Here is a 16,014-nt window from a genome sequence, read left to right on the forward strand (position 1 = left end):
TATATTACGTATCAAAACGTTGTAATTACTTTCTCAAAAAAATGTTGTAATTATCTCATGGCCCTGATAATATTCAAATTTAGTATCTGGATTTTATGTTCATTTTTATTTCCCAAATCTACAATATGAAACTGGACTTCTTTCTTTGTTGGGAAACAACTTGAAATTAAATTTATTTCTTTCCTAATTTTATTATCATTGACATTGTCATTTGTCAATGAAGAGCTTACTGTAGTTTTTGACTTTTATCATTGTCACATCAAATACAGATCCTTTGATTTAATAAATATGATATCAAAAGTTTTAAGATGTTAATTTAGTCCAAAAAAAGGTTTAAGATGTTATCTTTATATAATGATAAACAGTCTGTAGAGAGATAGATTCAACAAAGATAACATTTTATCCAATTTATTTATCAAAGATTTCACATTTACATTTGCGTATACAATTATTGGTTTTGTTGTTATACACAAGAAGAACAGAAACATATTCACACACCAAAAAATACACATAATCACACATAACAGGAAACAAAGAGGAACATAATTACCTACCTTCAAGCAACATCAGAGCCACTAACTGGAAGTGGTGGCAGTTCTGTCTCCGGTTTATCGATAATTTTCTTGCCGGATTTAAACTCGCCGTAGAAGTAAGAAACGAAACCCCATAGAGAGAGAAAGAGAGAGACACCTTTCTCCGCCTGAAACTTCTCTCGGAAACAAACGAAGGCCAAAATCTCGGTCACCGGAAGAAGAACACTGATAAAAACACCAGAAGCTAGAGACGACGCACAGTACACAACCCCTATGGCTCCTAAGAAGAACCCTTGCCATACTATCCCTGTGATCACCATTAACGTGTAGTAAAATGCGGAGCCTCCGATCATGAACTCTCTTGCTTCTCCTGGTATAGCCTACAAACATAAGTTGTATATCAAAAGTGTGTTACACGAGAATGATTAACTGAGTATATAGTTTTTAAAGTTACATTGTACTTTTTTTTAGTGTTTTAGGGTTTTCACATGTATAGGAAATAGTTTACAATCATAACTATAAGTCTATATCCTTGTTTTCATTAATTGATACTTCAATTTTTCTTTAGTTGATAAAACAGGAGTAGTAAATAAAAAAAAGGGTAAGTCATGATAACTTACACATGTAATATATATATATATATCTCTTCAAACGGAGGAAATGTTTTTTGGATTTGTCATTTTACTAATTACTATATTCCTTTATATTTGGAAATCCGTACCAATTTCTTGATATATTATTAAACCAACAGGAATCTACAATTTTTAAATACGACTTAAAAAACTCAGTTATTTATCAGCGTTTGTATCAAAATATCTGTAATTAAAAGTCTAAAACTCTGTTTCTTTGATATATATTTGCTCAATCAATATATCCAACCAAATAGACCTTTGTTCAAAAAAAAGACCATACAAGATCTGATTCTTAGTTTTACCTCGAAGTCGCCTTTTACAATCATCCCAACGAGACAAAAGCAAGTAGAAGCGACGCACATGACCAGCTGAATCTCGAGCACAAGTGTGAAAGTGATTTCTTGTCGAGCTTTCTTGTAAGTGAGCTCAACGAGCGGCAGTATAAAAGCGTAGAGAACAGCTGCAAACAAAGTCAACAAGAACCCAACCACATACTCCTTGTGGCTCACGTCAGCCGGCCTATCTCCCTTGCTGTGTAAGGCCAGGATTCCAGTGCCGACCGTTAACAAAACGACGGCGTTTATAGAGAACGGAGTGAACTTTTGCTTGACCATGAAGAAAGCAAAGATCGCATTGAACGCTAACTGAGTTCCAACAATGAGTGAAGATGTGGAAACTGGGAGATAAGCTAATCCATATGCGTATAAGTAGTTGTCGAGTCCTATGAGCAAACCAATAAAGGTGGATGCGATGAAGAGAGGAGTTTCCATGAGGAAAAGCTTTGTTTTATTTGTGTTTTCTGCCTTGTTGCGGTTGCTACGGCGGATGAAGGAGACATAGAGAGGGATGAGTATGATTGGACAACCTGCGGTTGCAAGAAAGCTCATGAACCATATTCGTGTTCCACCATTGGTGTAGTAGAGACGAGTTAACAAAGGACCCCCACATGTTCCTACAGACAAGAAAATGCATATTATGATTAGCAGACCGTTCTTCATCTTCTTGCTGTTTTTTGTTCTCTAAGTAACGGTTTGCTTTGTTTATGGGTGTTTTATACACATTTTGCCACAGCTAACTGATAGGAATATTATATTGAACATATTTGAACTTATCAGAATACTATTTGCCTAATCTTATATTTTCCTCGGCTATATATGGGCCTTTGGTGATTTATGATCAGCTCAAAAGGGTCAAAGAGCCATTATATCTGTATTTGTGTGTTTCTGATCTGGTTTCGAATCGTGTGAAGCATTATTACATAACGGCGCGTTTGCGATCCCAAAACGCTTATGCTCATTTTATCGTGTTAACACATCTTGATCGCTAACATACACAAAAGATAAAAATATTAACACGTTTTGAATTACTGAATTACACATCAAGTATGACAAAACGAAGACTTGAAATATATAAGTTATTATATTATTGGGAAGATATATATAGTCGTGTGTATGAAAAGCAAGAAAAGAAAATTTCCAAAAAGGCGTACATGATAAGAGAAATATCATTTTCTAATACTGGAGATAACTCAAGACTTGATCATATATTGTTGGCTATGTGGTTTTTCAAAACGATACTTATTTAAGTGTTCAGTTTTCCCCATTTACAATTATTTTGAAAGTAAAATTATAATAAAACATGATTGGGAAGGGTGGGTGGACATATTCGGTTTGGTTCTTAAAACTTAGAATTTGGTTATAAAAGAGTAACCTGATCAGCCTCTCATTTACAATTACAGTATATGTACCAGAGGAAACTAATCTCAGTTGCTGGTTTCTAGTAAGTTATTATTGGTCTAAAATGGAAGTAACGTAACTGTGGCCAGACTAAACTCTAGCTGTTTTGTTTTATCTTCTGCACTTTAGTCTTGTGGTTACATACATTTTGATTTTCTACTTGCAAGTTCGAATTCACCCTGTGATATTCTTGGTGACAAATGAGGATTTAACTATCGGTCCTCATCAACTCCAACGAAAATTTGTAATGGTTTTATCTTATTTTTGCACTTTCTAGTCTTGTGGTTATAGACCATCTTTAACTTTCTACGAGCAAGTTCGAATCCACTCTATGATTCTTAGTGACTAAAGAAGAATTTAACTATCGCCCCCATCAACTCCAGTGGACCTTTTTAATTTTATGGCATTATCTTAAAATTTGATGGAAGTGATTACGTCTAATGATAGAAGTAGTGTTCTGATTTAGCAAAGCTTTGTCAAAAAGAAAAGTATATAATATCTAGCTAGCTTTAAGACAAAGTCAAAATTGGTGGTGTTAGTTCATAATAAGACAAATAAGAAGTCACTTATGAATCAACGATGAATATGACTGAGATGGTATTCTTGGAGTCCAAATATATGTGAATTATACACTTTATTCCAGACCTGATAACAAGAAGGCTGTTGATTTTGACCGTTATGTATTGCGTAGCTAAATAACAAAATATAATTATGTGCATGTGATATTTTTGCAAATTAATCTTATTCAATTTTCAGATTTTGATTTTGTAAGAAAAGAAATTAATTGTTTGCAAACTGATCATTATATGTTTGCATATTGATTTTACCGTTTGAATAACTAGCTGCTCTCAGTGATGATTTCTTTATTGTAAAAAAATCATAAAAATGAACCAAACAGGCTTTACCACAAATAACAATATATAATCATTTGGTGTACTTTGCTTTTCTATAACATACAGTATTGTAACAACACACGTTTAATTATACAAAAGACCATTAACAAATTCACTGAAAAATACACATAACAGATAGAAAAAGATGATCTAAGCTTATTCTTTTTTATCCAAAATTCAAAACCATAATGTTCTCCTGTAGATAAGGAAAAGACCTTTAAGCAATAGAATCACTAACTTGAAGAGGAGGCAGTTCTGTCTCCTGCGGCTGGTGTTTCTCGAGAACTTTCTTGCGGGATTTATACTCGCCGTAGAAGTAAGAGACGAATCCCCATAAGGAGAGAAAGAGAGAGACACCTTTCTCCGCCTGAAATTTCTCTCTGAAGCAAATGACGGCCAAGACTTCCGTCACCGGAAGCAGAACACTGATTAGCACACCAGAAGCTAGAGACGACGCACAGAACACAACCCCTATGGCTCCTAAAAAGAACCCTTGCCATACTATTCCTGTGATCACAATCAACGTGTAGTAAAACACAGATCCTCCGATCTTGAAGTCCGTTGCTTCTCCTGATATCACCTAGAAACATATCAAAAATGTATGTTAGATGAGTGATGTTGACGTTTAATTTAGAAATTCGAGAAATTCGTATAATGGTTTTGAATGGGAAATTTATTAAATCAACAATCTCAAACTACAAGTTGAGATCATGTGTCATTTTTTTTTTGTTCAAAAATAAACAAATCTACTACAAGACATATATTTATGAGATCATGTGTCATAAATACACACATCAATGAAATGAAATAAATACAAATGGATTTAAATACTCTTAAATCCATGCACCGATAAAATAAACAAATCTATAAGACATATATTATATATAATGATTTTTAATCAATTTCTACTTAAAATAATAGTATATTCCATAACATTCGGAAATCCGTACTAAATTTTGATATATCAGAGTACTTCCACTGCTAAAAGTTCTCCAAATGGAGTTCTAGACAAAATAATACCCCTACATCATTTTAGTATAATGTAATTACTAAATTAAATTTTAATAGTAAATAAATAAATTTAGCCACTAATAATATAGCATGTATAGCAAGAGTATCACTTCTCTTCTTTTTTGCTTTCGATTTTTTTTAAAGTTTTTAATCGATTATATATTATATTAGATACCATGATTAAGTGCCCTCACAAGATCAAAGTAACTAATGATTTTGGAAATGTTATAAAAATAGGATCTAAAATTCAATTATTAGGGTTTGCATAGAAAATCTGCTCTTCAAGATCCATGCAAAGATACCCTTAAGCAAAAAAAAAGACCATTAAAACTTAATATTATTACCTTGAAATCGCCATCGATGATCATGCCAACAACGCAGAAGCCAGTAGCAGCGATGCACATGACCATTTGAATCTCGAGCACAAGTGGGAAAGTGATTTCTTGTCGAGCTTTCTTGTAAGTGAGCTCAACAAGCGGCAATATAAAAGCATACAAGAGAGCTGCAATCACAGTCATCAAGAACCCAACAACATACTCCTTGTGAGTCTCGTTAGCCGGCTTGTCTCCATTACTGTGCAAGGCCAAGACTGCGATGCCCACCGTCAGCAAAACGACAGCGTTTATAGAGAAGGGAGTGAACTTTTGCTTGACCATGAAGAAAGCAAAGAGAGCATTGAAAGCTAACTGAGTTCCTATGATGAGAGATGAAGTTGAAACTGGCAGATAAGCTAACCCGTATGCGTATAAGTAGTTGTCAAGCCCTGTGAGCAATCCTATGACGATGGATGCGATCAACAGAGGAGTTTCCATGAGGATAAGCTTAGTTTTTTCTGCGGTTTCAGAGCTGTTGCGGTTGCCGCGGCGGCGGAGGAAGGAGAAAAAGAGAGGGATGAGGATGACTGGAAAACCTGCGGTTGAGAGGAAGCTCATGAACCAGATTCGTTTTCCACCATTGGTGTAGTAGAGACGAGTTAACAATGGACCTCCACATGTTCCTATAGTGAGGATAACACAGTTTATAATTATCAGACTGTTCTTCATTTTCTTCTTCTTTACCTTTGATGTTTTGTGTTTGAGTTGTTGTCCTCTTTATTGGTGTTTCGGTTGATTTTTCTGATCAGCTCAAAATGGTCAAAGAGCCATTATATCTGTTTTTTTTTGTGTTTTGTCTGTTTGTGATTTTGAATCGTGTGATATGCCTATATGGGGACACCACAAAGCGGTGCATTTGTGACTATATAGAAAACTGTATTCGGGTTTTAATTTTCAACCACAGTATCCCAACGTATCTAATCCTGGGAAGAGTATCTTGGAGTTTAATATTAGAACTAGATCATGATCCGCGCGCCTGTGCGGATTTATCTTTTGATTCACATATTTTATATACATGTTGTATATTATTTAAGATTTATAATATAAAAAAATTAGAATGATCCGGAACCAAAAAAATCAATCCGGACAAAAAAAACAAATACCTACTTAGATCCAAATATTAAGAACTCGAAGAATTTATACCTGAAATGAACAGATTTATACCCGATCCAGTGAGCTAAATTTCAAACATAATATCTTTTGTTATATTTTTAATATATATTTTTTTTGGTTGGTGAAATTTACTATTTATTCGAAAGATTTTTGGCTAACTTAATGGTATATATTCGTTGGTTTCTTTTTTTCTGAACAGGGAAAAAAAGATTTGGGTCTTGATTAAATTTATCTTATATAACATTTGCTGCTATAAATAATATTTATAAAAATTAATTTGTAACAGTAATATCATTTTTGTTATAAATTAGTATATATTGGTTTATAGGTTTAAAGTATAGAGTTAGTCGTCTTTATAGTATTGCTAATATTGATAGATGCAAGTTAATGAATATATATAGTATTATATGTTAGTAGATGTATTATTAATAATCTATCTTATAATATAATATGCTAGTGGATGTATCTAGTAAAATATATGCAATATAAGAAAACATGCATAGTGGATATAATAATAAGGTAAGAAGTGAAAAACTATGGTAATGGTTGATATTAATTATTTATAAAAAGGCATGTCTAATAATAAGTAGATTAATATAGCATTAATTACATAAAGTCCAACATTAAAATCCACCTAAAAGAAGTTGTAATGTTTCTGTTTTAATAAGATATATATCACTAATATAGTCTAAAACAATAATATAAATGAAATAAGAGAGCAAATAAGATAAAAGTGAGAATTTTATTTATTTATTTGAGAAATTCAAGGAACATTTTTTTTTTGAAAAAATTCAAGGAACATTTGAAGAGATGTTTTTCCACTTAATTCATTTTGTAATATATTAATATAAAATATATGAGAGATTGAGTTTGAAAGACTTATGATTAAAAATGCTCTTATTAGTTGTAAATTTGTAATATGTTTGATTAATAATTAAATTTAAAGTCACAAAAATACAGTGAGCCAACCACAAAGCCACAGATATGACTAGAGTATCTAACATTTTTTTAGGTTCTCAGACCGACCTCATCTCTCTCTTTTTCCACTTTTTTCAATTCTTTTTAATTTAATGTGGATGCTATACCACGTGGCTTTAAATTTTATTGTGATATGAAGAAACGTGTTATTATTCCTGATATACACAACACATTTAAGTATGGTGAAATAGATAGTTGATACATGTGAGTTATTACCTCTTTATTACACCAAATTTTGATGAAACATTTTAAAAATGACTAACAACCAAACAATTAAAAATCCCAAAACATGAATTACAAATGAATATCCAGTAACACCAATTTTAATTGCATAGATCAATAACAGTTTAAGACCAGAGACAGAGAATAACAACATATTGGATTGTTTATTTACATTCATTTTGTACTTGGATTAGTTTCTATTCATAATTCTTGATTAGATAACACCCCTATATTTTTCCTACAGCAACATTGATTTTCTCTTAACATTTTAAATAGGTGTACGATTAAATCTGCTACATATTCATAATTCAAGTTGGTATATGAAGCAAAATATAACAAACTATTGTTTGGTTCATAAACCCAGTTTGTTTACAAAAAAAAACTGGCTTACATTTATTACATTTAAACCAAGTTGTTTATATATTCAAATCATTGAGATAGATCATAGAACACTAACCACATGCACTAAAAGTAAACGATGAGTCACTGTCCTAGTGGCCCCAGAAGTTTGGATAGAAGAGAAAGAAAATATGATTAGTTTGGAGTTTGGACTTCATCACAAATTGGCTAAACCATATGTTTATTGACAAGTTAATATTTATAATATTATTTAAAAGATCAAGTTATTTAAACTAACTATAAAGTTATTATTAATAAATTTAAATTATCATGACTATTACTATTATTCAAATTTTTATTTAGGTTTCCTTTTCTATTTAGTTATATTTTTCATATCATTTATCTTAAACAGCAGAAAAGAAAAATATTTTCTTATAATAATATTTATATATAATATCTCAATGAAATTTCATAACTTATAAAATAATTTTTAATATACAAGATTATTTATTTTCATGACAAATTAGGAATAATACTCTCATAACCGATGCTGTAGAAAAACTCATATCTCAAAAAAAAACTGTTGTAGACAAAAAAAACATTTAGGCTCTCGTCATCATTCAGCAGGTAAAGTAATAAGAAGGAATCAATTATTGTTGGTCTGAAATTGAAGTCGTGGAGAATCTTGAGACTAGTGTTCGACAAGTGGTTCTAGACCATCTTTTAACTATATACTTTACAGTTTAAGTCCACAGTGTGAATATTGGTGACGAACGAGGATTGAGCAGACTATCAGCCCATCAACTCCAATCAAATTGGTGGCGTTAGATCACAATAAGCCAAATATAAAGTGACTCATGAATCAACGATGAGCCGGACTGAGATAACATTCTTCTACTCTAGACTGATGTGAAGCCTAAACTCACTTTATTCATGACCTGAAACAAATAGCGCTATTGATTTGACTCTGTGTAGCTTGAGTCACATGTATCTCATGTGTACGTAAGAGAGATTATCTAATCTATTAAAACTGAAGTACAAATTAAAACTAACCCTTAAACTTGCACAATATTTACAATCACATGCCATTGAATTAATTAAAAAGTTCAATGTTAAGTATTTATTATATTTCCTTTATTTAACTAAAAGTAAGATTACAACTTCCTATAATCTAGCTAACTAACAGATTTACCATATTTTAATATTCTATGCAATCAATTAAAGATAAATTTTTATTATTTTTATTATTTTTATGTTATAATTAAAAATACTCCTAATTTTGATAGTAAAATATTGACCCAAAAATTGAAGAATGAATCGTTCATACTTTATATAATCATATATATTACACAGTTGCTAATTCAAAACTAAAATAAAATTACTCAATATAAACTATAAAATTATTGTGTTTAGAAATTCCATAATAAACAAATATTTAATAAATTTAAATTGTAAAATATATACTAACATTTATATAAAATAAATATTTATTTATAAATATGTCAAAAATACACACATCTACTTTATTAAAACAGAAGTACACATATGGATTAATCCTACAAGTTGCACATTATTTACGCCTAAATGCCACTAAGAATTAAATTAAACTACCCAATTTAATGCTTATCTTTTCCAGTTGAGTTAATGTGTTTTCCTAATATAAATTAAGTTACCTATTTTAATGTTGTCTTTTTCAGTTGAGTTAATGTGTTGTCCCAATATAAAATTTAATTTTCTTTCTTTATTAAATCAATTTCGAAATTATTTATAATTTTATTAATGCTGTCTTTTCAGTTAATAAATACATTTCCTAATTCTAAATTTACCACATTTAATGATAATAAAAATCGCATATGATATGGTAGGAGATCACTATCTTTTAATATTCGAACCAAAACAATTTTTATGTTAAGTTTAAGTTTTTGCCATACATTATTCAAATTTATTTGTTATATAAATTTTTACTTTTATATTTTAAGAATTTTAATTTTTTTTTAAACAATTCAAATGAGTTATCCGAACAAGAACATGAACCGAAATTATAAATACCGAATGAGGCTAAAACCTTTAACCCAAAAATCTAAAACCCAAAGAGACCTGAATCAAATCCGAATGAATATCTGAACGCCCATCTCTACTACAAGATATAGAAACTGAATCATTTTATTTATTTTCAAAAAATTATTTTCCATTGATTTTCTCATTTGTCTACAGTAATTATGAAAACTAATTGTCAAAATCCAATCTGAAAATTATTGAACACGTAAGCCCATTTATAATGAATTAACAGTTAGATCAAATATATATTATATCACATTTCATTTTCTTACAAATTATAATCTTAATTTTTATATGTTACAAATTTGTTAAAAATCTAACAATTATTTATTCTTACAAATTTTATAAGTAACGTATCATGTTTATAGCATACTAACCATATTGTGTATTTTCATACTTATCATTTAAAAACTTTGTTTGTTATATATCTTACACATACATCTAATCATATAAATGTTAGATTTGTTTAGGTGATCTCCAGTGTCGGTGATACATTTTACGTTAAACGCAAAAATATAAAATTACTTAATTTAATATGATTAAATTTACAAATATAACATTTAGTACACCCAAATTAAAATTTAAAATTAAATACCGAGTGTGATTATTTTTTAACAAATTTAAATTAATAGAAATTCCAAATATTTGGAGTTCGAAAGCATTATGACCCACACATATACTATTTTAATTAGGATAACTGAATTTATATAAGAATATTTTATTAAAATTTTAATTTTAATTTTTGTTATAACTGCAAAAATTAGTTTTCGGTAAAAATTTATTATCAAATATTACAAATACATCATTTAATACAAAAAAAAAAACTAAAAACAGAAAATAAATACCCGTGCGGTCGCACGGGTCAAGATCTAGTTACTATTATTTGTTCACCTAGAAAAAAGACATTAGGTCATGGTTCACCAACAAGTTGGCTTGTCTTTAAAATAGAACTAATAATCATGGCCCTCTAAAGAGAAAATCCGATCCGATTCTCTTTATGATCGAACCTATATGATAGTGGCCCAGAGTCCAGAGAGGAAAAAAGATCATTTAATTCTAATGAATTGACATAGTGGTAGACATGAAAGCAAGGGAAGACCATAACTTCAAGATCGTATAGAACAACAGATCATTGATAAATACGCACATGACAATAAATTTTAGATACAATATATAAGAAAAATAATTTTAAACTAGATCATGATCCGCGCGTCTGCGCGGATTTATCTTTTGATTCATATATTTTATATATATGTTGTATATTATTTAAGATTTATAATATAAAAAGTTAGAATGATCCGGAACCGAAAAAAATCGACTCGGACAAAAAAATATCAAATACCTAATTAGATCCAAATGTTGAGAACTCGAAGAACTCATACCTGAAATGAATAGATTTATACCCGACCTAGTGAGCTAAATTTCAAACATAGTATTTTTGTTATATTTTTAATTCATTTTTTTGGGTTGGTGAAATTTACTATTTATTCGGAAGATTTTTGGCTAACTTAATGGTATATATTCGTAGGTTTCTTTTTTTCTGAACAGAAAAAAAGAGATTTGGATCTTGATTAAATTTATCTTATATAACAAATTGCTGTTTTTCATAATTTTTATAAAAATTAATTTGTAACAGTAATATTACTTTTTGTTATAAATTAGTATATCATGATTATAGGTTCAAAGTATAGAGTTAGTCGTCTTCATAGTATTGTTAATATTGATAGATGCAAGTTAATGAATACATATAATATATTATATTATTAGTAATATGTCATATATTGTTATATGTTAGTAGATGTATTATTAATAATCTATTTTATAGTATAATATGCTAGTGGATGTATCTAGCTTATAGTAAAATATATGCAATATAAGGAAACATGTGTAGTAGATATAATAATAAGGTAAGAAGTGAAAATCTATGGTAATAGTTGATATTAGTTATTTATAAAAAGGCATGTCTAATAATAAATAGATTAATATAACATTAATTATATAAGATCAAACTTTAAAATTCACCTAGAATAAGTTGTAATGTTTCTGTTTTAATAAGATAGAATCTAAATTTTGCAAAAGCAAGTTATAACACAAGTACGCTTGATTTAAACTTTACATAGAACAAAAAAAATTTACATAGAGCCTCCAAACAGTCTATAGTCCTATATAATTTCACATATTTATATAATACAATTATACATAATTTGTTGGATAGTGATCAATAAGCTGAAGCCTTAAACTTTTATATCAGATTATATAAATAGGGTGGATCATAATGTATCATGTATGGTTTACGTTCGTATAGACATGTGATATGATAAAAACGTTTGGGACGGGACCAACAATCACTGAAACTTGCACTATTGTCGGCAAGTTAGTTGTACTTTTACTTTCGGGGAAGACTATTATTACTCGAGAGACAAAACCCTACAAAAAAGAAGACGCAAGACACTTGAAGTTAACTAAGACAGCCTTTCTTCAAAAATTCGAAACTATAATTTATCATCCAAGTACAAAAATGTCTGTGTATAATATATATATACATTGAAAAAATGATTTTGAATCCTTTGAATCAATGGAGGAAAAAAACAAAAAAAAAGGAACATACTGTGTGGTAAAATTTGAATCAATAAAGTGACCCTGAAGAAGAAGAAGAAACCCAAACTCTTTGCAAAGGGGCTTTGTTTCTTTCAGTCCTAAGCTGAATCTGGTAATCATCGTACAGGCAGATTAGCTTTCCTGTGCCCTCTTGAACCAGACCGTCTTCCACGCCTTCTAGGCGGCGTTCTGCTAACCGCTCTTCCACTCGAGGCTTTCCTAGGCAAATCGCTGCTGATTAGAACTGGTGTAGTAGTAGGCAGTGAAGGCGGTGGAGGAGAAAATTTAGGCACTGGTGGTTTTTGCCTTGCATATCTCTCTTGTTCTGCTCGATGATATCTCTGCATTTTGATTGTTTTCGATTTTAGTTACTACTTTTTGTTTAGGCTTTAAGTCAAAACATAAGAAAGAAGAAGTTAGTTACCTGAACTACAAAGTTGCGTCTCTCGCAGTCAAGGAACATGCTTACTGTCCAGTTTGTTTTTGCTGCAATCTTGTCTCTTACTGTTGAGAAACTGATTTGATCTCTAGAAGTGAACCGGTCTACTTCATTGAACCAAAGACAAGTGAAGAGGTTGCTTATGGGAACATGCTCTCTTAAAATGACACACCCCTCTGGTACGTCTGCAACATTTGCCTACAAGTTAACCTTTTTTGATGCAGAAAGCGGATTGTTAGAAGAAAATAAGTACAATCCAAAAGAGAGACATACCGCTTGTGATTGGGAGCTTTGCAACAGAATATGGAGTTAACCCTTCATTCTTGTAAAACTCCACTTGAAAGTCAATAGAGGCGTTATCATATTTACCAGCTGCTTTATTTGCTTCGGCTTCCACTAAGACATCAAATCTTTTGTAATGTTTAGAAATTGCAAAAGTAGCATTTTTCCTCCACAAGAACCTGATGAAAACAGAGGTCAAGTCAGATTGCTGCGGCACAGATACATATCATAAGAAATCACTAAAATAATTAAAGGAATGTATGTTATTCAGTAACTGCATAGCCAACTACAATTGATGGTGGTTGCAATACAATATTGGGAACACTACATACATACATCATATCACTAGGGATATCCTGGTATTGATCTTAAAGGGATAATATATGATAAGACTTTACCTTTCCAGAATCTGATGTGGATCGACGACAAGCTCAAGTTTTCCATCAATCCATAAAGAATAGCGAGCATTTGGAAACATCCTATGAACAAGAAGCTTCGGTACCTACAAAGAGAACGAGGTATCAGCATATAAGTGGCCTCTGCAGTGAGATAAGTTGTGCACACTCAAATCTGATTTTATTGGGTTTCTACGGAATAATTGTTTGCTCTCCCTTCATATAGTAAACAACTTCAAGCCTGATCTGAAGCAAAAAGGCTGTTGTTACAGCAGTGTGGATACCATACTGTCTCTAGCACGTCACTGAGTTCGTGTTCTAGTTTTGAATAACTAGATGCATAACTTCGTCAGTACAAAAAAATAAAAGAGGTGAATTTTTACCTTTCCGTTGCGCCTTCCATCTGAATAAGGGAGATTATGAACAACAACAACTCTCCATATCCCTACTTTCTTGTTGCCGTTAAGGCCTCGTTCTCTCTTCAAAATTGATTCAGTTTCTTCGTCAACAAACATGTAGAAGCAAACTGTTTCCTCCGAGTATTTACTGATATTTTGTGGGGCTTTTACATCATCAAAAGCATCTGCAAAGAGAAAGAAAGAGAGAGAACCTTCATCAGAAACACACAAAATTTGGCAACATGACTAGAGCGATCGATTACAAAATAAGATAAAAAATATCACGAGAATCACTACCAAATACAGCCGAAGCAACAACAACCCCACGGCATTGCTTCATCTCAAGAAGATCAGCCTCATCAATGTCAAAACCTGTATTTCGACCAGGTTGAGGTCCTTTGACAAACCTGATTGAAAAAATCATGATTGAAACAAGAGAAAGTTACTAAGATGAGACACAAAAAAAGAGACAAGGGGAACAAAGATAATACTTACCCACAATGTACACTCATTGTATCTTTAATATCAAAAGAATCATTCCTATGTCTTAAAGTAGGATAACCACCAAAATCCGACCCTCCAAACTCCGTGTCTCTGTTTAACGGTTCTTCATATATATACGTCAAGTTCTTAAGAAGAGGGGAAAACGAAGGAGCATTTGGCATCAAGGCAATTGCTTCTTCTACTGGAAGGTAACACACCGGGCATGCTGAAAATCAAACCAAGACAGTAAAAATCTCAGACCTTTTTCAGCACCATCATCACACAGCAAAAGTCTTGTAGTAGTGATCATAAGAAAGTAAAAGACTTACGGCGTGGCCCAGTTCTTTTTCTGTCGGCTGGTGGGGGAGGCAAGGTGAAACTGTTACAAGGATGTCCTTGAGGAAGCGTGTATCCAAGAAAATGCATAGGAGGAGTAGGAGGAGACGATACGGCATTCAATCCGAGAAAAGATATATTTCGAATGTTGTTGATGCTTCTTTCCTCTTCATTAGTTGGTAACAACATGGTGGAATGGTTTACAACAGAAGTGCCGTTGAAATGAAGACTGGGAGGAACCTGAACATCCTGACCATCTTCACCTGATTTACAAAATGCAAAAAGGTACAATGATCTCGATTCATAACTATGAAGTAAACTCTAGTTTCCTAGTACACGTGGCAATTACGATCACCAATATGAATAATAAAACTTAATTCAAAATTAAGAAACAACAAAAAGGAGTTGGTTATACCTTTGCCGACGAGAAGGATGCGGAGGAAGACGACGGCGGAGATGGAGAAGAGGAGCAACATGCCGACCTTCTTACGGCCGGCGAATTTGCAGATCCAAGGGAGGAGGAGACCTTCCCTCTCCTTGTGCATTTTATATGGTTTAGTACGCGTCGTGGTAGTGGTAGCAGTAGTCGTCGTATGGATAGATAAAACGACGCCGTTGATCTTCTCCAAGGAACCATTGCTACTGGATCGAACGCCCAATCCAGTCATCTCTTCTCCCCTCCCTCCTTTAATCACTCCATCAAATCTTCCCAATCAAAAACTCAATTTCAGGATTCAAGAGTTTAAGCTTGGATGTTCAAGTTCACCCAAATCGAGTCCAGATTGCAATCTGATCTACGGAATCGAGCTCGAACAGAATCGATTCAGAAGAATCTTTCGATGGAATGGAAAGAGGATTGGAGAAGAAGGAATCGAGAAGCTAGGGTTTGTGATTGGGGTTTTGATTCCTCACAAGATTCAAAAATCAGAAGCCAAAAAGTCACTCTTTCGTCACCCCTAACACCACGCTCTAACAAACAAACAAACAAAAATACTGTCAAAATTTGACGACGGATCAATTATTTATAGATACTCTTCCCCAAAAAAAAAAAAATCGTTGTATTATAATTTAGGGGTGGGCAAAAAAACCGAACCGAACCGATCGAACCGAACCAACCGAACCGAAACCGATTCGAACCGAATCAAAGTCTATTATCAAACAGTTAGGTTTAAGATTTTCCCAACCCGAACCAAC

The 16,014-nt window shown here is 32.0% G+C and overlaps 3 protein-coding genes across 4 annotated transcripts; all 3 read right to left on the bottom strand.

Annotated features, from left to right (window-relative positions):
* Positions 1-556: 556 nt before the first annotated feature.
* On the bottom strand, positions 557-2,171 carry LOC108821555 (purine permease 1-like). The gene is made up of 2 exons (XM_018594560.2): positions 1,468-2,171; positions 557-913 (listed from the first exon to the last, which is right to left on the bottom strand). The coding sequence occupies exons 1-2, from the start codon at positions 2,161-2,163 to the stop codon at positions 557-559; spliced, it is 1,053 nt and encodes a 350-aa protein (XP_018450062.2). The 5' UTR covers positions 2,164-2,171.
* A 1,625-nt stretch (positions 2,172-3,796) lies between these two features.
* LOC108820761 (purine permease 1) lies at positions 3,797-5,972 on the bottom strand. The gene is made up of 2 exons (XM_018593769.2): positions 5,150-5,972; positions 3,797-4,374 (listed from the first exon to the last, which is right to left on the bottom strand). Exons 1-2 carry the CDS (start codon positions 5,846-5,848, stop codon positions 4,012-4,014), a joined length of 1,062 nt encoding a protein of 353 aa, XP_018449271.1. The 5' UTR covers positions 5,849-5,972; the 3' UTR covers positions 3,797-4,011.
* A 6,376-nt stretch (positions 5,973-12,348) lies between these two features.
* LOC108836636 (probable hexosyltransferase MUCI70) lies at positions 12,349-15,821 on the bottom strand. 2 transcript variants are annotated; one of them, XM_056993177.1, is made up of 9 exons: positions 15,236-15,814; positions 14,814-15,083; positions 14,497-14,710; positions 14,299-14,408; positions 13,987-14,186; positions 13,607-13,710; positions 13,200-13,387; positions 12,912-13,111; positions 12,349-12,828 (listed from the first exon to the last, which is right to left on the bottom strand). In XM_056993177.1, exons 1-9 carry the CDS (start codon positions 15,486-15,488, stop codon positions 12,604-12,606), a joined length of 1,764 nt encoding a protein of 587 aa, XP_056849157.1. In that variant the 5' UTR covers positions 15,489-15,814; the 3' UTR covers positions 12,349-12,603. The 2 variants fall into 2 exon arrangements, 1 of the variants encoding a protein (XP_056849157.1); XR_008938064.1 differs by having other exon boundaries at positions 12,691-12,828; positions 12,912-13,124; positions 15,236-15,821.
* Positions 15,822-16,014: the final 193 nt, after the last annotated feature.

Source organism: Raphanus sativus, chromosome 8, assembly GCF_000801105.2.
Source record: "Raphanus sativus cultivar WK10039 chromosome 8, ASM80110v3, whole genome shotgun sequence".
NCBI lineage: Eukaryota > Viridiplantae > Streptophyta > Magnoliopsida > Brassicales > Brassicaceae > Raphanus > Raphanus sativus.

Bases quoted from the DNA above. Each gene is read 5' to 3' on its own strand.
- LOC108821555 (XM_018594560.2), bottom strand. From the start codon at position 2,163: ATGAAGAACGGTCTGCTAATCATAATATGCATTTTCTTGTCTGTAGGA. The intron at 914-1,467 runs GTAAAACTAAGA...TTATGTTTGTAG, and splicing joins TTGTAAAAGGCGACTTCGAG to GCTATACCAGGAGAAGCAAG.
- LOC108820761 (XM_018593769.2), bottom strand. From the start codon at position 5,848: ATGAAGAACAGTCTGATAATTATAAACTGTGTTATCCTCACTATAGGA. The intron at 4,375-5,149 runs GTAATAATATTA...ATATGTTTCTAG, and splicing joins TCATCGATGGCGATTTCAAG to GTGATATCAGGAGAAGCAAC.
- LOC108836636 (XM_056993177.1), bottom strand. From the start codon at position 15,488: ATGACTGGATTGGGCGTTCGATCCAGTAGCAATGGTTCCTTGGAGAAG. The intron at 15,084-15,235 runs GTATAACCAACT...TTTGTAAATCAG, and splicing joins CATCCTTCTCGTCGGCAAAG to GTGAAGATGGTCAGGATGTT. The intron at 13,711-13,986 runs GTAAAAATTCAC...TTCTCTTTGTAG, and splicing joins ATGGAAGGCGCAACGGAAAG to GTACCGAAGCTTCTTGTTCA.